The sequence below is a fragment of the Gobio gobio genome (genome assembly GCF_949357685.1).
Source record: "Gobio gobio genome assembly, chromosome: 3".
Taxonomy (NCBI): Eukaryota; Metazoa; Chordata; class Actinopteri; order Cypriniformes; family Gobionidae; genus Gobio; species Gobio gobio.
The window spans coordinates 34,781,101-34,803,858 of NC_137099.1; the positions used below are offsets into that span (position 1 = coordinate 34,781,101).

Genomic DNA, 22,758 nt, shown 5'->3' on the forward strand with positions numbered 1-22,758 from the left:
TCTGCCTCTGTCGCTGTCTCAGAAGTGCAGGTCTGAGGTCTGGGGTCTTGCCACCAGCAGGTGCAGAGCTACTTTGACCTCACACCCCTCATTTATGTTCCCTGGGCCTTGGAGCATCAGACCCCCTTTGTCTCGACTCCTTTCACTCGCCCTATACAATGTACAAGCCTCCAGATAAAATTGAGGGTTATTATGTATGGAAATAAGGCAAAAATGCCTGCTTAACAAGTTAATACAAAGTGCTTTTTGTTAAGCATGCTCACTAGGAGTCCGTGTGTACTATAACATTGATGCAGCTGGCTTAAAAAAACGGAATAATTTTAACTAGTAGGCTAAATTCTGGAATATTCGTGACATGACATTAATGGGTACAATTTACCTTTTTTTCCACGAGAGTTTCAAAACTAGAGTTTTACATTACCAGATATTTTGAATTGAGAAATATACTGTTTGTAAAATAAATCGATTATCTCTTTATTATCAACTGTAGTGTGGTGTAAATACGCGCACTGTTTTTTGGAAGAGCACGTGACTCTCCTCTGTGGAAAACATGGCTGCGCCCTGTGTCGCTCAATGCATTTACAGAACAGGTAGGTTTACAGGTTTATTTTAGGAAGAAGTAGACTTTTCTATCTAAATTGTAGGACATAAACACTCAGACGGTAAGGCTAGCCAATTATTCAAACGAGACAGTTTCGCTTATTTCTTATTAAATTCGCTTATCGGCAGTGTAAGCTACGCGGAATACACTTATATGAAACCCAAAGCCATTATCGAGCCGAGAGAGCTGTGTTATAAGCGCCACGAGCTGTGTGATTACTCGAAATCTTGCTATATGAACAGCCACGTCAGTCGAGTGCCAAATAAGAGAGAGTCACTTGCCACCCATTTCATACGGCAGGCAGTATTTGCTTGTGCAGACTTTACTGTGTGTGTGTGTGTGTGTGTGTGTGTGTGTGTGTGTATACATGTTTTTCTATCCCAGTGGGGACTTAAACCTGAATGCACAGTACACTCGACTCGTGTCACTGTGGTGACCTAAATTGAGGTCCCCATGAGGAAACAAGCTTATAAATCATATAGAATTTGTTTTTTGTTGTTTTATTTAAAAATGCTGAAAGTTTTCTGTGATGGGTAGGTTTAGGGTTAGTAGTGTAATGGGATAGAATATACAGTTTAACAGTATAAAAACCATTATGTATGTAAACTGTAAACTATGTTACAATATTAGCCTACTTGTAATCAACTAGCTAAATGCAGCCTTGGTGAGCACAAGACACATCTTTCAAAACATCATAATTATGCCACACTTGTTATATAATATGTATAGGCCTATATATTATATGTTGTGTGTGTGCATATGTATGCTTGTCGATTGGTGTGTCATGTAGCCTATGGTCATAGTCACCTTAGACATAGTGGGCGATCAAGATGGGGTTTTCAATGGCAGATTCGGTTTTTGGTCCCTCCAAGTAAATCTTGAACATTTGCGTCCCAATTTTCTTACTTGTTCTATGCACTACTTACTGTTCCAAGACAAGACTATGGAAAGACTCATGGCACTTGGAGCTCTTTATTGTTTACTGTTTGGCAGAATCTTTTTAGCCATGCCATTTTTTCTTGTAAAATTAAATGAATTATAACCCAGAAGTAAAAGGATATGACATTTCATCCCTATAATTAAAGGGTTAGTTCACCCAAAAATGAAAATTCTGTCATTAATTACTCACCCTCATGTCGTTGGACACCCGTAAGACCTCCGTTCATATTCGGAACACAAATGAAGATATTTTAGTTGAAAGCTGATGCTGAGAAAGGCTTCACACAGGCCTCCATTGGCATTCAGTACATTGACACTTCCAAGATCCATGAAAGGCACTTAAAACGTCGTTACAAAGTCTATCTCACCACAGTGGCTCTACAATAATCATACAATGCGACGACAATAGTTTTTGTGCGCAAAAAAAAATCAAAATAACACCTTTATCCAACTTGTTCTCGACTTCCGTGTGCGCCTCCACGACGCATGCGCGAGAATATGACGCAGATCCGGCGTTCGGACATATGACCCAGAAGCGATTTGTTTACGAGCAGAGGAAGACGCGCGTGTCTAAGCTGTTGGATTCTACATTGATCGTGCTTTAGGTCTCGGCGTAGTGCTCAAAATGGGGCTTAAGTGTGTATTTCATCGATTCCCGAACACCGGCGCTACGTCATATTCTCGCGCATGCGTCGTGGAGGCGCACACGGGAGACAAGAACAAGTTGGATAAAGGTGTTATTTTGATTTTTTTTTGCGCACAAAAACTATTGTCGTCGCATTGTATGATTATTGTAGAGCCACTGTGGTGAGAGAGACTTTGTAACGACGTTTTAAGTGCCTTTCATGGATCTTGGAAGTGTCAATGTACTGAATGCCAATGGAGGCCTGTGTGAAGCCTTTCTCAGCATCAGCTTTCAACTAAAATATCTTCATTTGTGTTCCGAATATGAACGGAGGTCTTACGGGTGTCCAACGACATGAGGGTGAGTAATTAATGACAGAATTTTCATTTTTGGGTGAACTAACCCTTTAAGGTTAAACTAACAGTGTTACAACTCACCCTATGTGTTACAGCCATCCATGGTGTTCCCAACAACAGTCCGTTTACTGAAAAAGAGTCTGACCTTCACCTATTTCAGTAATGCAATCAATATTAAAATAAATAATAAAAGGAAAAATGCATTCACTTCATATTTCTGTTTGAGATTTTCCCATTTATTTTATTAATGGTGTTGATACTTTTTTCCCCAAGGATTATTTTTTAGATTAATACCAAAAGAATGTTTATGGCACTAAATACAGTAGAGATATATCCTTCCAGTTGACATTACAGTAATTATAATAAGCAGGAAATGTAGCAAATTGCTTTGCCACTCAATAGGCAAACACAAACAAAGTAGTTTGTCTTTTTTACTGCATTAATCATTAAACTTGCTTGACGTTAATTATGTTCTTAAAACGAATGAAGAACCATTGCTTGCTCACATTTCCACCACGTTTGAACCATCATTCAACCACATTAGCCAAAAAGCCATACAGAATGGTAATAATAGACCATCCAGAACTTTTTGGGACACACTAAATTCCAATCTCTCATAGTATTTAGGATAGATACTATGTGAATTGGGAATGCTCGTGGGGATTACAGAGCATTTAATGGTAATAAACTGACATTAAGATTATCTGATGACATTGATGTACTGCAGTCCTGAAGTAAGGATTATATATTACAGCTCCAGAAAGCACCAGAAAGTCGACCACACACATACACACAAAGGGAATTCAGTGCAATCCACATCCTTGGCCACATCCTTTGCACTTTGCCACCCAAATTGTTGTCACTATACACACCCGCTACCCCACCCTGGGTTAACCCACTACTGCCTTTATTCTAAACCCCCCAGCCGCCCCCTTGTTGCTTTTGAGTTACTCCCTTCATCAGTGGTATTTTCATCTTTGTAACTCAACCACTCTCCTGTGTATAACTGCACTTATTCTGGGCTTTTGACCACAGTGTCTTCAGAAAAAAGATATTTCTTTTCTTTCATTTTTTTTTAGACAAAACTCTGCAGTCCTTGTTGGCATGAGTTACAACATGGTTGTTGATGTGTAGTGGTGAATTATTTTCATTTGTGGTTCAGATTCAAAATTAAGCATCAAATTATGTTAGCATCATTGCATGGTGTAATTGTATGGACTTCTAGGCTATCTGTTTACATTGCAGCTGTGTTATTCTTGTGAGAAAGGGAACGGGTTTGGAACATGATTCACTGAGTCTAAGCAAGGAATATGTGTAGAACTTTTCACTTGACAAAATTCCTTTGAAGATTTAGGGTGCTTTCACACTAGCAGTTTTGGTGCGCACCCGGGTTCCAATGACGTCAGAGTTCGCTACGTTTGGATGATGTGAACGCGGTCTTCCGAACTCGGGTGCGCACCCGCGAACCGTACCAGAGTCCGCTTAAAAAGGGTGGTCTGGGGTACGGTTCATGTGAACTCCGGTACGGTTCGCTGTTGATGTGAACGCAATCGTACTAAATCGCGGAAGTGAACCGCTATTAATGACGGATGATTTGATAAAAATGTGTGTTTGTGTGTGTTTCACTCATTTTCCTGACGAGCGTGACTGACATAGCCTACTGCAAGCAGAGAGCTGTAAATCTCATTTCTGCTCGTCTTCAGCGTTTTTTAGAGCATTTGCAGTACATTTGCGGCATATAGACGCAAGTGCCATTACGTACTGAAGCTTTAGAAACAAAACCAACAGTTAAAAAACTAAAATATAAAAGTGAGGTGAGCAACGCTATGCATTTCGCCGCCTTCACGCTCGCTGTCGTTACTAAGCAACCGGGTAAACAGCTGCTGCTTTGATGACGCAAACGCACCCCGGTTCGGAACCAAATAATATAATATGAAATTTTTATATATATATATATATATATATATATATATATATATATATATATATATATATATATATATATATATATATATATATATATATATATATATATATATATATATATATATATATATATATATATATATATATATATATATATATATATATATATATATATATATATATATATATATATATATATATATGATATAATATGAACACAGTCCAGCGGGGGCAGGGGGAGGGGGGAGCAATCGAACTCGGGTTCGGTCCAGGCAATCGAATCAAGTGTGAAAGCACCCTTAGTTGAAATGCCCTGCAACGTGGTCAATCGCAACACTTGAGTCATGCAAATGTAGTTTTGAATATTATGATATAATATTTTAGTGTGAATAAATATTATGAATTACTATGTTGTGTTTTATATAGGCCTATATATATATATTCTATATATTTTTTTAATCAATCAATGTGAATCTAAATTAGTGCTTTGAATCAATTTGAAAAAAATATTAATTAATCACACTCAAATTTGGTAAACATAAATATATTTTCAAATTACAGTAGCAAGATAAAGTATGTGAACCACTTGCAGAATCTGTGAAAATGTGAATCATTTTAACTAAATAAAAGAGATCATACAATGTTATTTTTTATTTAGCACTGTCCTGAATAAGATATTTTACATAATTACAAAAAAAAAAAGATATTTAAACAAAATAAGAAACATTTGGACATCTTCATCCTGCTCAAAAGTTTTCATCATAATAAACTATGGAAACTTGTTTAATTAATAGCGACTTTTTATCTCACAATTCTGACTTTATTTTTCGCAATTGCGAGTTTACGTCTCGCAATTCTGACTTGTTAAACAGCCAACATTAATTCAATTCAATTCAATTCAAATTTATTTGTATAGCGCTTTTCACAATACACATTGTTTCAAAGCAGCTTAACAGAAAGGTAATTTCATAAATGTACATTGAAAAATGTTAGAAAGAGAATGTTAAAGAAAAATGTTAGAATAAGTTAATCAATCATGTATTATTTTAGGCCATAACAACGCTGGCGTTGAGTCGTCTCTTCACAGGCGTCGAGTCGTCTCTTCACAGGTGTTGGGGCATCTAAAGTCTCCATGAGAGGCTGGATACAAACTGGAGCTGACGAACTAGTTACCTGTGGTCCGTTCTTCATACCTCGCTAACTCAGTTAGCTGGATTTGATTGTTGACGATTTGGCATGATCTTGGATTGTTTGGTTCTTCAAAGCTCATCCTGGACTTGCTGTCATAGTAACATGTCCGTAATCTTAAACCTGCTCGGGAGCAGGCTTATTTCATGTAAACAGGATTAGATTGCATCTTGAGGTGATACTTAAAATCTGTCCCAGCCACTGCTACTTTATTACAAGAGTGCATTACTGAACCAGGGGCAATAATAATAATTTTAAATAATAATATAAAATTTTTATATTGTATATGTATATGAGAATGTATAATACTATAGACACAACCACTTGATTGAGCGATTTATTTGTGATGGAATAATTACTTTATATAATTTTGTTTTTATTGGTTTACACACATGTTGTACAGTTATTCTGAGCCGTGCATTAAGTGATCACGGATATTATGGGATGGCTTGATGCAGCGAGTATAATTTGATCTTGACCCATAAGAAACTTAAATACTGTCACGTTACAAATCTGCTTCAAATTGAATTAAAAATTAAATTACAACATTGAAATAAAAATGTAAAGGGTGTACAGATACTGTATAAAATCGTGAATATAAATAATTGGTAATCATGTAAAAAAAAACAAAAAACATTTATCATTTATTTATTATAACTTGTATGTTGGTTTGGTCGTTTGGCTGTTTCCTTATAAAGGTTCAGAAATTCGTGGGTTTTTTTGTGTGTAATTTGTCAAGTTTTTTGCCAGGTGGCTTTTTTAATTATATGATGTCATTACGTTGCTGTCTTGACGCCAGCCAATCGCTGCATTGCTGATCGTGGTTTCGAGTATCGATGCATCTGCCCTCTTCAGGGAACACAAGAACGCTCAGTAATCTTAGATCATTTAATCCAGATATTTTAATCCAATCCGCAAATTCGTTTGAAGAACCAAATTAGCCAGAGATCAGTTATCACGATTAAAAGATCTGGGATCTGTCAAATCATCTCAGATGTATTAAGCGAGGTACGAAGAACGGGCCCCGGCTCGGGACAACAGAAAAGCAGATGGGAAATAATTAGCATAGCCGCTGTTCAGAATATTAATGCTTTTGATCTGATTTAACTGTAGTATAAAACGTATTTATAATGTGAATGCTTGGCTAAAGAGATGCGTCCTTAATCTAGTTTTAAACTGGGACAGCGAGTCTGAACCTCGAACAATATCAGGAAGACTATTCCAGAGTTTAGGAGCTAAATGTGAAAAAGCCCTCCCTCCTTTAGTGGACTTAGATATCCTAGCAATGACGAGAAGCCTCGAGTTTAGTGATCTTAAAGAGCGCGATGGATTGTAGGGCGATAGAAGATCCGTTAGATACACTGGAGCTAAACCATTTAGGGCTTTATAGGTCAGTAGCAATACTTTGTAATTGATACGGAACTTAATAGGTAACCAGTGTAGAGATGATAAAATTGGTGTTATATGATCATATTTTCTTGACCTAGTAAGAACTCTAGCAGCTGCGTTTTGGACTAACTGTAGCTTGTTTATTGATGATGCAGGACAACCAGCTAATAAAGCATTACAGTAATCTAGTCTCGAGGTCATGAATGCATGAACTAACTTTTCTGCATCAGAAATAGATAGCATGTTACGTAGCTTAATCACAAATCAACACATTTTTGAGAGCCCTAATTTAAATGTGTTTAATTCTTCATACTCTAACCTTTCTGAACTGTTATTAACTATTAACTGTAAATAAGCTGGTAAAAAAAAGGCAGCATTTTTACTTTGAAACTGTTTTTTTTTTCTTTTCATTCCACATCCTATGAAGAGATCTCTCAAGTTATCAATATGCACTTCCATATATGGTTTGAAGTGACCTTTGGTCTGAACATGTGCACTCACTATAATTTGGAATCACACTTGATGGCCGAAAGTGAGAAGTACACTTTGCAATGCTCTATCACACCCTTTGTTCATCCTTTTGACTGTGTGTAGGTGGTTCAAGGCAGCTACAGAGAGTAGCACAGCTGCCCAGCTGCCACAGGAGCTCAGCCGGTGCCTACCATGGCCCACCTCGCCGATGCTTCTTCTGGAGAAAATCAGAAAGTTCCCACAGTGTGGTCCGACCTGCCATAGTGCGCCCCTCTTATGCTGTACCCAAGGTAATCAAAGTATTGGCGTAAACGCCAAAAACTCAAATTTGTGAAAACTGTCACTTCATGCATATTACATGTTCAGTCTATAGGCGCATACTAGTTTTTCTTTACAAAGTGACCTCGCCAACTACTGGCCCGGCATGTGTAATGCAGCGTTTTTAATCGTTTTAGCAGATCCGTGTGAACAGGGATTGTTTTGACAACTTTTAAAAGTTCCATGTTGATTATAGTCACCATGAAATCAAATTTGTCAAATTTATTATAAATGATTTATCTGTTCACATTACTATGTTTTTAAAAATTCATGTGCCCATGTAATCAAAATAACTTCCCCTCCTTTGCAACGACAGCTCTTCTCTTGTCTGATGGCGTGTTTACTGGTGCGAGGGCGGGACAACCTGTCACTCACATTAGATCACAGCAATAACAAAACACAATGATCCAATCTATTCCTGACTGACAAAATAAAGTCCTGCCCTACATTTGTCTTGTTCGAGAAGCCCTTTCACTCGGATGTACATCTTAATAGGGAAGAAAAGACTATTGCAACTTCCTTTTTAATGCCAACTTTAAATTTGTAAAAGATTTGCTCTTTTCTCAGCACATTCAGAGGCCGGACTATGTGTCATCCAGCAAAGTGCCTGAGTGGCCAGATTACATAGAGATTAAAGACGAGGAGCAGATCCAGGGATTAAGACGAGCGTGTCAACTAGCCAGACACATACTGCTGCTGGCAGGAAAGAGTTTGAAGGTATACTCTACACTTATCTGAAATTTGAGACCGTCATATTCAATATGCTTGATGTGACATGTCCTTGAATTGTTATTTGCAGACACTCTCACTATATTGTTTGTTTGCCAGGGTGGTATGACGACAGATGAAATAGACTTTATTGTCCATCAGGAAGCGGTTCGTCACAATGCCTACCCCTCTCCTTTACATTATGGGGGGTTTCCGAAGTCAGTCTGTACCTCTGTTAACAATGTAGTATGCCATGGCATTCCAGACAGGTAACTCAGTGCTATTAAATGTGAGTGCTTTGTTGTGACTGAAGGTCTATACATTTGTCTGTTAGTATATGGGTCAATGGCACAGAACAGGGGTACTCAATCCTGCGTCTGGAGGGCCAATGTCTTTAAGATATTAGGCACAACCTGCTTCAACACACCTGCCTGGAAGTTTCTATCAGAGATAAACGACTACTATTGGACAAAGCGCAATGGTCAACTTGAATCACTTGTGGCTTGATAACATTATTGTATGACAGTCAATCACTGTTTGCGGATACCATAGAGATGAATTAGAAGTGCCGAAACTGAATCATACCTATAGCAAAATGGTTTCGTTGTAAACTCCTAAAAGGTAGCTCACTAAGTATAATAAATATTTAATGGCCAACATGTTAAAGATTAGTGGACAGGTTGTCAATTCATGTAGTGATGAGCTGTTTTCTCACAAAAGCAGTTTATTCAGCACACTGAAGCCTCACCTCCACTGTCATCCTTGTCTCCTCTTTAGTATACCACAGTGTTTTGCTTTGGTTAACCTCCAAAGCACTCCAAAGGACCTCTATTTCCTGGTTTAGGTGTGTTTAATAAAAGTTGGGGCTTAACTTTTTTAGGACATTGGCCCTTTAGGTGTAGGGTTGGGCACCCCTGACATCAAAGATCACGTTAAAGGAAAAATCCTTTAAAAAAAATCTAGTTTAATGCACATGTGCCAACTTCTTAGACATGTAGACTTAGAATTTGCATTCATTTTGATTTCAAACTTTTATATCAATTTCAATAAAAGTTTGAATTTATTTACTAAAGTAATGTAACCATCAAATAAAAAGTCATATTGTATAATTTTTTTGAGAGAAATTGCCAGATTACACTTTATTTTGTACAGAAATGGACCATGGTGAACATATTTAGACATGTTTTTATTTTCAGACAGTTCAGTACAAAGGTTACTGTCACTCATCAACAGCAGCTGTCACAATTGTTAGGTGACCAGAACAGTCCTCCGTAGGCTAGACCGTCCCATTTAACAATGTTCGGTCCGAACTTCGTGGCCTTTGAAGTCTGTGCGAAGCCTCTGTATTGGTACATAGTTAAGGTCATGCATTGTTTTTTGCATGTTTCTGGATGTTGGTCGCACCACTTGACTTTGACTAGGTGAATACATGTTTTTCAAAGCACTGAAGCTAAGAAAAAATAATAAAACACTGTATTAACATACTTAATACTTAAGGTTATGTTTTCAAGAATTGTATTCTTTTACTGATTAAGATTTTTTTTCTTTGTAATGATGTAAAGATGGTTGTCACCCCGACATTTTGTACGTTATTTCATAAAAAATATCAAAATGAATTTTAATTTGGAAATTAAAAACATGCTTATCATAAAAGAATGTATGAATTGCATCTCTATTGTATTTTTGAACATCTTAATACAACAATCCTGTCTTTGACCCATATACAGTCAATATTGTGTTTTATTTTCAAGTCGGCCATTGCAGGATGGAGATATTATCAATATAGATGTCACAGTGAGTCCTCTCTTTAAATTGTTTAGTTGTTGTTAGATTCCAATAAAGTTATCATTTAAGCATCTCAGTATCTATAAATAGTGGATTTGCATTCTGCAGGTTTATTTGGAAGGTTACCACGGTGACACCTCAGAGACATTTCTGATTGGCTCAGTCAATGAACAGGGGAGGAAGTTAGTGGATGTGGCTCGTCAGTGCAGAGATCAAGCCATCACCTCCTGTGGACCTGGACAACCTCTGTGCGTCATTGGCAACACTATCAGGTTTGTTCCCACACTCATCCCAGTTTGAATCGCAGGTTGAATTCCTAACAGCATCCAGCACCTTCAAGAATGATGTCTGTGGGAAATGTTCTTTTATTCATTACATTCTCCCACTTGTTGTTTTTTTTTTTCGTGTTAAAAATAGCACATCTAACCCCTAAACCTCTCTGTTATCCCTCTTGTGCGCAAAAGTAAAAAGACAGCAATCTTGCCTTGTCAGGCTATGAAGCCCTTATTTGATAGTGTAGTGTCTGAAGAAGGACTACACAGAGTTAATGTATTTCTCAGTGAGCTCCGAGCAAGCAATTACCCAGAGTGCATTGGGGTTTTTCCTGCAATGGGGTGTAAATTACAGGTTAGTTTGTCTTGTTGGATGTGTGCATGTGTCCGTGTGTGTGTGTGTGTGTGTGTGTGAGGGAGAGAGAGAGAGAGAGAAGTAAATTACAGGCTTGCTCCTGCTGTCTTTGAGAACCGTAGACTCTGCCAGGGTGGATTCAGCTCCCCACAGAGACACGAAAAGATCCGCAGGGGCCTTTTCACAGAGAGAGGACATTCTCAATCACTCACATACACTCACATCTTATTGACTTTACACTTCTCATACAAAGACGTTATTCTGCAAAATATAATTTGTGAGAAGATGCCGAAACTGGTTCATGGTCAAAACGTGTACCTGAAAAAAGTGTACAGTGAATATTTTATTATTACTTTAATTTCATGACATAAATGTGTGGTTTTACATCATATCTTGAAATTAATACATTTAGGTGATTTAAATGTGAGGATTTTTGTGCAGTGCAGCAATAGATATTCCTTCTGTGCCTGAGGAAGCAATGCTTTTGTTGTTTCTCTCTCTCTCTCTCTCTCTCTCTCTCTCTCTCTTCCTCTCTGCGTAGGATTCTGAGCTTCTGCAGGGACATACACTGTTATTATATACACACAGAGGGAACAATTACCTCTCCTCAGGAAAAAGCACTTAGACCTCTCTTTCACTCCTTCTCTCCCTTTTTTTTATCATGCTGGCACCCTAGCATCCTCTCTCAAACTGTCTCTTTGCATTTCTTTGTCTCTGTCTTTTATTCTTTCTCTTTCGTCTTTTTCTTTTTGTGTTATACACCTTCTTTGTCCTCTACCTTCCCCCTCCCTGAATATAAAAAAACAACTATGCTAGAATGTTTCTAGTGTGCATTATTCACACTGTAAAAAGCTGTCTGAAATGTTACGTATAGGCAACATGGTTAAATTTGAAATCTCAAAGGCAACACTCTAATTGGGTGTGACTCCTTGGTAAAACCAGACTTTTTTATTTTACCCCATAAATGTACTTTTACACTTGAAGGGTTGAAAATGAAATGTAAAAAATTGTCATCAATTGCTCACCCTCATGTCGTTCCAAACCCATAAAACTTTTGCTTATCTTCTAAACACAAATGAAAATATTTTGAATGTAACCTGAGTGATTTGTGTCCCTCCATTGACAGTCCTTGCAACTACCACTTTGACTCTTCTAATCCATATTAATCGAGCGGTTTAGTCCACATTTTCTGAAGAGACTCTATTGTTTTATTTGATTAACAGATTGAATTTGGCTTTAATTCACATATAAACAGCTCAAATGTACTTGCTTGACGCACAAAACCAAACCTCATTGGTTCTTGTGGAAGCTCAAACGTACTGCACGACACAGGAGAATGAACCTCATTGGTTCTTACAGAAGCTCAAACAGTCTGTGTAACACGAGAATCGTAAAACTAATCCATATGAAATGGTTTAGTCCAAATTTTCTGCAGAGACTATTGCTTTAGATGATGAACAGATTGAATTTGGCTTTAATTCACAAACCTTTTTGGTTCTTGCGGAAGCTCAAACGTGCTGCGTAACACAAGAATGAACCTCATTGGTTCTTACATAAGCTCAAACGTGCTGCGTAACACAATAATGAACCTCATTGGTTCTTACATAAGCTCAAACATGCTGTGTAACACGAGAATGAACCTCATTGGTTCTTGTGGAAGCTCAAACGTGCTGCGTAACACAAGAATGAACCTCATTGGTTCTTACATAAGCTCAAACGTGCTGCGTAACACAAGAATGAACCTCATTGGTTCTTACATAAGCTCAAACGTGCTGCGTAACACAATAATGAACCTCATTGGTTCTTACATAAGCTCAAACATGCTGTGTAACACGAGAATGAACCTCATTGGTTCTTGTGGAAGCTCAAACGTGCTGCGTAACACAAGAATGAACCTCATTGATTCTTACAAAAACTCAAACAGGCTGCGTTACAGGAGAATGAACCTCACTCGTTCTTGCTGAAGCTCAAACATGCTGGGTAACACGAGAATGAACCTCATTGGTTCTTACTGAAGCTCAAATGTGCTGCATAACACAAGAATCGTAAAACGAATCCATATGAAATGGTTTAGGTCAAATTTTCTGAAGAGACTCTATTGCTTTAGAATAGATGATGAACAGATTGAATTTGGCTTTAATTTACATATAAACAGCTAAACTGTACTTGCTTGATGCGCAAGAACAAACCTCATTGGTTCTTGCGGAAGCTCAAACGTGCTGCATAACACGAGAATGAAGCTCATTGGTGCTCACACGTCAAGCGAACATGCTTGAGCTTCCGTTTATCACTGATGTGCGAGTTGATAAATGTTTACATGTCTAATTTCAATCTGTTCATCATATAAAGTGATCGTGTCTCTTCAGAAAATTCGGACTAAACATTTCAATTCATATGGATTAGTTTTACGAACTCTTTATGAACTGTCATCAAAGTGATAGTTGCGTAGCTGTCAATGGAGGGACAGAACGCTCTCAGATTTCATTAAAATATCTTCATTTGTTTTTCATAGATAAACGAAAGTAAGGGTGAGTGAATGATGACAGAACTTTTCTTTTTCTTTTTAATCATTTTGTAGAAACTTTTATCCAAAAGAGGAAAATTAAGAAGCATAGTCATTGTATACCCTTTTTTCATCTTTGTTTTTGAATTGCAGCAATATAGCTCATTCAAATGGATTCCGTGTGTGTCCATATTTTATCGGTCACGGGATCGGAACATATTTCCATGGTCATCCAGAGATATGGCATCATGGTGAGAGTTCAAATTATTTTATGCATTATTCATTCATTTTACTTAATTAGAATGTTAATTAGCCTTGATTGGCTGGCTTAAAGGGATATTTTATGAAAAAAAATGTCTATTTATTCCCCCTCATATGGTTCCAAACCTACAGGGAGTGTAGAATTATTAGGCACGTTGATTTTCTGATCATATTTTTTTTCCAGGCACATTTGACCAATTCCAAACCACAGTAATCCTAATAACTACTATTGATTTAGTATTTAATAATGTATAAATGATATATAATTGTTCATGAAGGCTGGAAATGAAAATCACCTTATATTCAGGTGTGCAGAATTATTAGGCATGTTTTCTTTTACAGATAAATTGAGCCAAAAAAGAGATTTAACTCAGACTGAAAAGTCAAAAAGTATTAAATGCCCATGAGAAGGATGCAATACTAATGCAGACATTGCAGTTAAGGCGTGACCATTGGACAGTGAAATGCTCGTTGGGTCAGCAGGGTCAGACAAAAACATGTGGCGGAGAAAAGACACCTATTAACCGCAAAAGAATTAAGAATTAAGGTGAAGAATTAAGTGTGAAACCATCAGGAACCCTTTAGTCTCCAGCGCCACCATTTTCCAGAGCTTCAACCTACCTGGAGTCTCCAGAAGTGCAAGGTGTCAGGATCTCAGAGACTTCAGTTAGGTAAAGAATCCTAAAAAATGACCCCCACTAGATAAGAATCACAAGCTGAAGTGTTGTAAAATACATGAAGAAGGTTTTTTTATAGGCTTTATGGACAGATAGGTTGAGAGTGACTCTTGAAGGACCAGCACCACATCCTCTAGTACCACTGTTTGAAGAATTCATCTTCCAGAATCTGGCAGTACGTTTTGGGAGTTCATTTTAGTCCATCCTGAAGTCCGTTTTGCAGAGATGGACTAAAAATGAACTCCCAAAAAGTACATCATTGAATCTGATCAGTCCATTAGCTCGTTCAAAAAATGACCAGAGACACTTTCAATATTTTTCCTATTTAAAACTTGACTCTTCTACAGTTACATTGTGTGCTAAGACCAACTGAAAATGAAAAGTTGCGATTGTCTACACCTATATGGCTAGGAACTACTTTCTCATTCCTGCGTAATAGTCGCGGATCTTCGCGGGCGTACCATGGCAAAAAAGTGGAGTGTTCCTTTAAGGTGAGTTTACCAGGGTTCTTACTTCTTCTTTTCTCTTTTACAGCCAATGACAATGACCTACAGATGGAAGAGGGCATGTCCTTCACCATAGGTCTGTGTGTGTACTGATCATTGTTTTAGATCACAGAGAGATTGAATATTATTGACCACATCAATGGAAGCATGAATTTGTAGGATTTTAGGAAGTTTAACCAACTTCCCGTTTTTCCAGAACCCATTCTTATGGAGGGATCCTCAGAATTCAGGATCCTGAGTGACAAGTGGACTGCTGTATCTGTGGATGACAAAAGGTGTTGTGTTCAATTTCTCCACCCACACTTCTTTCACCACCTTTCTACTGAGAACCCAATGCAGTTATTTAAATGTAGCCTACATTATTCATTCATTACTTCATGCAAGAATAAGTGGCCAATTTCTATTGAGAATCTTCAAGAACTTTGTTTCTATTGGCTGTTGACATTTAGCTTGGAAAGACTAAGTACCCTCAGAATTTGAAGCACGCAGAGAACTAAGTGCTCTGCTATAAACTTTCCTTTAACTGCATATATTTCACTGGAGAGCACTTCAATGTTAATTGCAAATGAGCTGATTGCCCTGTTGGCAGGTGAGAGCAAAGTGTTACTACTTGGTCAGTGGTTGATTAGAGCTCTGATTTTTAAGGTTGACTGAGGTATTATGCAATATTAGAAAATGGATACTAACATTTCTTCTTTTAATTCTACTTCTAAGGCAGTGGTTATCAAACTTTTTCATCATTCCAGTTGTTTGTGATTTTTCTGGATAATATTTTACTCAAAATTTATATCTGACAAAATGTTTTAGATCTTGGCATATATTATATATATTCATAAAATGTATAAAAATGTTCTTAGTTTAAAAAAAAATATATATATATATGACTTTTCCAGGTCTAAAAATCACATTTATAATTTTTTCAAAGGAACAAAAAACATTTAACCACAATCAATTGTGGTGGCTAATTCGTATGAATTTGTTAAATGTTTAGTTTCCGTACGTTCTGCTTACACCCCAGTGACGGGTATATTTAGGGATGGGGTAAGAGGTGAACCTTCATGCTTAAATTTTTTTAATAATTTGTTCTTATAAACTTTTGTACGATTCACACAAAATCGCCACCTTAACATAGTTATGTTTTCCTGTGAGATCAGGTTGAACAAAAAAGTGTTGAGGGGGGTAAATTAATATATTATGATTTTTTTTTTTTTATTAGTTGTTTTAGTTTATTGTAATGCTTGTTGTGCCCTGGCCCACTGGTTGAGAACCTGAACCTAACTGAATCTCTCAACCTGCTTATGTGTGTGTGTTCTCTTGTCTTGTGTGTTTATACTCAGATCGGCACAATTTGAACACACGGTTGTCATCACCTCTGATGGTGTAGAGATTCTGACTAAACTACCAGATGAAGATTGACTGGACAAGAATTATGGACCATCTTGAAGTGTGACGTGTGATCTGGAAGTTTTTTAGAATACAAAAACTGTTATTTAAATAAATGTCTTTCTTAACATTTAGACAATGTTTTACCTCATTTTATTAGCTTGACCAAATGCCTTCCTGAAACAGCTGCGCATCTCCACTGCTGGGTTTTTACATCATTAATTAATGGGTTTCATTTCTTAATGCATGTAGGTTATTGTGTAATGAGTTTCAAAATCTCTTACCGTTCCAAACTCTTTGGTTTCTGATGTCATCTCTGACAGAACTCATTGAAAGCACGGGGAATGAAATGTCATTACGTCTTATTATTATGGCAAGGTTTCTCCGTACATCATAATATTACTCCGCAGTAATGTAGTTAACGCTGTGGATCTCTCGAGAGGTGATTATATTTATGGGCCATGGGTTACCGTAAGAGCCATGTGTAGCTTATCAAGAATCCCCTATAATCATATCTGCTCGACGACATCATTCGGAGACTGCTTATGCTGTCTGACATTTGACAGAGTTTGAATTCTGCTGCCTGATCAAGTGCGCATGTATCCTCCGTGAGAATAGCTGTGTCCAGTCTGACAATTAACTAAGTAAATTTAGATGGTAAAAGAAATCATATTTTACAAATAAGCAGCTATTAAATCACACATTGAATGAAAGAAGTCAAATGACCAGTCCAGAAAGTGCGCTCACGAGCCGGCCTCCATCATAGGCTACATCTGTTTAGTGGCTGTACAATTAAAGCTAATTACATTGTGACCCTTGGTTAATCCGTAGGTTCGTTTTCTGTGCCATCTGGGAAGTTTCCTGCTTTTGCTTGAAACTAAAGGCTAAAGAAACGACGCTTAAATCAAAAGATAAGTTAGCCTACTTTACTTGATCATCTGAGATGTTGTGTCCTCAAGCATGGATATTAAAATAACTTATAAAACGATGTATTTTCAAGAGAACACATTTTAATTATCCTACATTTTAATAGGATATCGCGGCGTGGATATGGCATTAATCAGATGAAAACACTTTAGTGTAAAATACACTATACAAAAAAAGCCTAGAAAGTGAGATTATATGCTACTATAGGCCTATGTAAAGTGTATTAGGCTATTTTATTATTATTATTAATCATTATAATAATCCGTACATGTCCAGGCTAGAAGGTCTTGTTTGTGATTTGATCACACTGACCGCACATGGTTCCTGCCTTTCTAATCTGTGCTCATTAAATCGAATCATAATTGCAGCCATTTGGTTTTTGTGCATCCTCGCGCATTTTCCTCTGTCTGTCGCAATTACGAGCAATTTCTGCCGCGGGGGGAATCTTTTCAGTCGGACAAAAGAAAAGGGGACTAGGCAGGGAATCAATACGCGTTTTTTCTGGTGTAGATATACAGCATGTAGTGCTGAACCGTGTGCAGGTGTTGTATTTTGCCATGAAGGTTATTCCTGTGAGACCTTAAAGTTATAGCATATTTTCGCTTCAGTGTTTTCTTTCCGTTTTTCAGTTTTATTTAATTATCTTTTCGTAGTAGTCTATTTGAAGTTGAAATATTGTTGAATAGTGTTAATATTATATCTTTTTTTTTTCTTCGTTTCCTTTGTGTATGGTGCTTAATGCTTTAGGATATACCGCAGTCAGACTCTGCGGTTCTTTGATTTCTCCTAAATCTTATATCTACAATAGCCTATAATTGCCGTCAGCAAAGAAAAGAAAATCGAGCAAAATGTTTTTTTGTGTGTTGCTGACAGCCCAGCGCGGAATATTTTTCTGCAAAAGCAACAACAGCTTTTATCAAAAGTTATTCCAATGAAAATGTTTCGTTTGTTTTCTATTTTAGAAATATTTAGAGACCCTCTGCTTCATGCAGATGTAGCTTTGAATCCAAACGGAAGCAGTCATTTGGACTGGTGTGGTTGCAAATAAGCCCTGGCATTTCAATTACTGCCAGCTGTGAGTGTTGACATAAGGAGTGAAGCAGAACGGTTAAAACGTGCTATAATCATATTGGCCTTTGCTGTATCTACATAGGCTACGTTTGCCACAGAGACCTTGGTTTGAGAATGAGACACCCAAAATCAGAATACAAGTAGGCCTGGCCTATATGTCTTTTTCAATAAGAAGCAAAGGATTCCTGGCCTGTAACCACGATGTCCATATTTAGAAAAACCGCGGAAGCACAAATGAACCTCAAAAGAAACAAAGCATATAAGATAAACAATTAGTTACATCAGCCCCTGAAACGTTATTCTTTATAAATAGCTACGTGAGTAAACTTGTGGAATATCTACTGATGATTCTGCGGTGTGTTTGTTTGTTCGGGCAAGATGATTGATTTCTTCCTTTTAGCCTATATTTGATTTCATCATGTTTTCCTTTTAAAACACAATTTACTAGATAACACAAATTATTTTTCATTTTAGAAATTAATAATATGTTCATAGGCTACTACATAGCATAATAAATATTCCACTTGAGGGCCAAATCGTCCAATAAATCAAATATGCAATCTACTGTTTGTAATATGTATTTGCCATAATTATAATTACAAAAACGTTTAATCCCAATTTCACAATGACAATATGGTTACATGGACTGGATTACAGATACTGCAGAATGCAAACATGGGCAAAGCCACATCAACTTGAAAATAATGTACACTTATGCTTTGCCCTTAGAGTAGGCTAATCCGGATTTCCCACCTATTCCAGTAACTATTTTAGTTCCAAAAATATTGAACTTGACCATGTAAAGACGTGAGGCAAGTTATGAGAACTGTGTGTCCCCGTACAAGAATAGCTCAAGGCTGTGCTGGAGCTGGAAGCGAGGGCTCGATGAGAATGTTTCCAGGGCGGTCTGCTTGAGGCGGTTTTATGTATTTTTTCTCTGGTTGAGTGGCGTTCATAAAACGTCTGGAAGAGGAGCGAGCTGACTCCAGAGAGTCTGGAGTGGGAAGAGCCCTCGCCGCACGCGGAACGCCCTCGCATCTCCTTCTGCGCATGCCAAGACGCGTCTGAATGCCAGGCGTTCCCCCTCATGCCCAGAGGTAGAGGATACCTCCTCACCATTTTTTTTAAACAAAGGATTAAATAGGATTCGAATCGTTCTACCGAATAATCACACATGTATCAAAAACGCTATGCACTGAAGCGGAGATAGGCTATGCACAGAAAAAGTCTGCATGGTCTGTAGAGACTGTTTTCTGCAAACCTGTGCAGCTCTAATTTCTTAATTCCTATACAAATTAAATTAGTGCATATGAACCCATGTTTTATTTACGCAGAGAGCGTCCAAAATTATCACACGAATTATAGGCGTTTTAGAAAAAAAGGTTCCAATCAACACGCACGTTACGCGCCAGTTGTGCGATCCTTCTTGAGACTTTTACGACCCAGTGATAAGATCAAGTAGCTATCATTTTTGACAGACCAAACCCTGAAAAACCTTGGGTTGATGAAAAAAACATCCATAAACGATCATCAAAGAACGAAACGTCATTTGATAGTAAAACGCACATTTAATTATGACTGGCAGGTTGTATAAGCATTTTAATAGATTTATCACTAAACCTAATATATTCTGTACAACACACGAAAAAAAGGCTACCCGTTTGTACTTGGAATGTGAAATAAACATCTGATTTCCCCTTTCAATTTTACTATAACGAAAACATAAATAAATAGAAAAATAATTTAATGTGCGTTGCTCGAGCGCATAGTCGCGCCAAAGTATTCCACAGCAAACATCTTTAGCGAACCCAGCCTGAAAATACATTTTAAAGTTAATGTTCTCCTAAAATACAAGTCCAGTGACAAGATAGGCCTATTATTTCCTCCTACAACAGGTGTATTCGGTCATTTTAGTCCTCTGTTAGAATATGGCCCCTGCACTCATTGCAGAGCTGTGATGAGGTTGTATTAAGGTACTGGGCTGTAGATGTGTAACCGTATTCGTGGATGAGTACCAGGAATAGTTTGTCAAGAACGATGGGGCAGTGGTGTTTGGTGGCCCTGCGGGCTGCTCTGAAACGGTGTCCCCGTCGTTCGGTGTCTGGTTCGGAGGGAAATCCCAACCTGCCTGTGGTGGAGGAGGAGTGCTAGAGGGAGAGTCACCGGAAGCAACCTGCTGGTCTGCTGGAATCTCGCCGTTTTTCCACAACTTTTTGAATTTTGAGCGTCGGTTCTGAAACCATATCTTCACCTGTGGATGTTCAAAAAAACGCGCAAATCTAAGTTAAACAGGCAATAGGCCTACAATTCTAAAACAGCTAACACAATTTTGGACACATGGAAATACAAGAATTACAGAAAGGCAGTCTATCATGCACAAAAGAATCCGCGTTTTGACCTGTGTCTGTGTGAGGCCCAAAGACGCCGCCAGTTCCGCGCGTTCCGGGAGCGCGAGATACTGGGTCTTTTGGAATCTGCGCTGGAGAGCCGCCAGTTGAAAACTGGAGTAGATGGTTCGCGGTTTCCGGATTTTCTTTGGCTTTCCATTCACCATGCGCACCTCCGGTTCACTCTCTTCCTTCTCTATCAAAATGAACCACAAAATTGTCATAAATATAAGAAGACAAAGTAGGTAACGGAAAACGACGTTTGGGAATGCTGAGGTGGTCTTACCCGGCTCGGTTGGTGTGGGTGAAGAACTGGGTCCATACGTTCCATAAGCGCCATAGGAAGAAGCATAGCCTAAATCGTAAGCTTTGGGGCTGTAGTGAACATTACCCACTGTACCAGGATGATAGGAATAAGATGCCAGTTGTGCGTACGCTGTCCCTGCGCAGTGTCCTGTCTGTGAACTACTGTAGAAGCTGCTGTCAGTCACAGTTGACACCGGCAGTGTTGGGGAATCCTGCGACTTGTGAACGGTACTGAAGCTGCTCGAGGTAATATGGTTTGTATGCATATCCGAGCCAAGGCTATCCAGAACAGCGGTCATTTTGCAGGAAAAAGTCAACTGAATTAACTTACCGTGACCACTTGAAATGGTCAAATTCTGTAGGCTACCCCGAACAATTAATCAGTGAAAGAAAAATCACAAAAGTTATAGAGGTAGTTCGTTTAGCCTCAAGTCACATATCCATAGTTAATAGAGGGTTTGAGCTCCGCGGCGGTCTCTGCCTTGGAGATGCTGACGGGCGGGCCATATACTGGGCGTCATGTGGCAAAGCGAACCAATCGTTTCGCAGGCAGTACTGCCAGCTGAAGGAAGACCTTTGACAAGTCGAAATAGCAAAATATCTTGCAGCCCTGGTCTTAAAGGTCTTTTCTTTGCAAAAGAGTTGATAAAATAATCCCCATATAAATGTAATAGTCCCAAAACATTAGCAACATTTGTACATTTCAAAAAGACAGAAAAGAGGACAATCTAGAGAAGAAAGACTATTTTTCACCAGGAGTTATTTCTTCCTCTAAAGTGTTAAAGACATACATAAGCACGTTCTTTAGAAAATTTTGGTGCAGCTAATTTAATTGAATTCATTCATAATTTAAGTTTCTTGTTTATATAGGCAAACATGTTAAGATGTCTGAACCGTTAACCTGCAAATGGAGCAGTGCGCAACTGCGCATGCAAATTAGTCGATCAGCCTACTAATGGCCTAAAGTATCGAATGGGGCTTACAGTCTTGATTAAAGGGATATATTTCCCCATTGTTAAGAAGCACGGTTTAACTGGAATGCCATCTATCGTTGAAATGTTGTCAGTGTAGGCTATCTTACGGAAGCAGTCTGCATTCCACTGACTAATCACAGACGGCGCCAGTCTACTCACACCCACAGGTGCGCAAAACAGCAATTATTGCCCGGTAAACACCAGGGATAAAGCGCGGAACCAGCCCTATATGATGCTCTGTCGCGCCAAACGCCTCGTACATAGACCTACATAGAAAACTACCTCAGTCACGAGAACTGCAATTTACTAAGTATTCTGTCAACTCAACAAACTTTGTGGCCTAAGCTTTGCCAGCTGTAATCCCCAGGTGACTTATGCTTCTGCTGTGGTGAGATTTAAAACAGAATTTTGTCGTTTTATAGAACATATTAAATTAAAAGTATAATAGAGCAGCCTGTCATTTAGCCAACACAATCGTAGGATAGCCTAAGTGCTGTCACTCAAGTGGATTAGAAATTCTTTCCTGAAAGAAGTAGATCATAATATAGTAGTATGTAAATATACTAGGTGGTCATTTAGGCCTATATACAATAACTGTAGCTATACAGTCATATCGATATTCAGAAGTTCGCAGTTGAAGTCGGTCTGTGTTTTTTTCCTGCTCAGGTCAGGTGTGCAGGTGGCAAGTCGTAGAGCGGACCACTGGCGCCCTCCTGCGTCTATTAATGTAAAATCGCCTTTTTAGAGATGTCGTATTCCTCTGTAAATTCACCCCAAATTCCCCCACTCCCGGAGTACGCGTATTTATTATTAATAATAAAGATTATTAA

The 22,758-nt window shown here is 38.2% G+C and overlaps 2 protein-coding genes across 2 annotated transcripts; one reads left to right on the plus strand and one right to left on the minus strand.

Annotated features, from left to right (window-relative positions):
* The first annotated feature begins 536 nt into the window (after positions 1–536).
* Positions 537–16,396, plus strand: metap1d (methionyl aminopeptidase type 1D (mitochondrial)). Its single transcript, XM_079811600.1, has 10 exons — positions 537–590; positions 7,619–7,785; positions 8,381–8,530; positions 8,642–8,790; positions 10,273–10,315; positions 10,415–10,578; positions 13,590–13,687; positions 14,909–14,956; positions 15,077–15,155; positions 16,218–16,396. Exons 1-10 carry the CDS (start codon positions 551–553, stop codon positions 16,294–16,296), a joined length of 1,017 nt encoding a protein of 338 aa, XP_079667726.1. The 5' UTR covers positions 537–550; the 3' UTR covers positions 16,297–16,396.
* Positions 16,397–18,824: 2,428 nt separating this feature from the next.
* On the minus strand, positions 18,825–21,433 carry dlx2b (distal-less homeobox 2b). The gene is made up of 3 exons (XM_079811939.1): positions 20,935–21,433; positions 20,660–20,844; positions 18,825–20,512 (listed from the first exon to the last, which is right to left on the minus strand). The coding sequence occupies exons 1-3, from the start codon at positions 21,251–21,253 to the stop codon at positions 20,183–20,185; spliced, it is 834 nt and encodes a 277-aa protein (XP_079668065.1). The 5' UTR covers positions 21,254–21,433; the 3' UTR covers positions 18,825–20,182.
* Between the last annotated feature and the right edge of the window lie 1,325 nt (positions 21,434–22,758).

Excerpts from the sequence above, each read along its gene's own strand:
- dlx2b (XM_079811939.1), bottom strand. The coding sequence starts at position 21,253 with ATGACCGCTGTTCTGGATAGCCTTGGCTCGGATATGCATACAAACCAT. Across the intron at positions 20,845-20,934 it reads ACCCACACCAACCGAGCCGG|AGAAGGAAGAGAGTGAACCG; the intron begins GTAAGACCACCT and ends TCATTTTGATAG. Across the intron at positions 20,513-20,659 it reads TGGGCCTCACACAGACACAG|GTGAAGATATGGTTTCAGAA; the intron begins GTCAAAACGCGG and ends GAACATCCACAG.
- metap1d (XM_079811600.1), top strand. The coding sequence starts at position 551 with ATGGCTGCGCCCTGTGTCGCTCAATGCATTTACAGAACAG. Across the intron at positions 7,786-8,380 it reads CCTCTTATGCTGTACCCAAG|CACATTCAGAGGCCGGACTA; the intron begins GTAATCAAAGTA and ends CTCTTTTCTCAG. Across the intron at positions 10,316-10,414 it reads TTATCAATATAGATGTCACA|GTTTATTTGGAAGGTTACCA; the intron begins GTGAGTCCTCTC and ends TGCATTCTGCAG.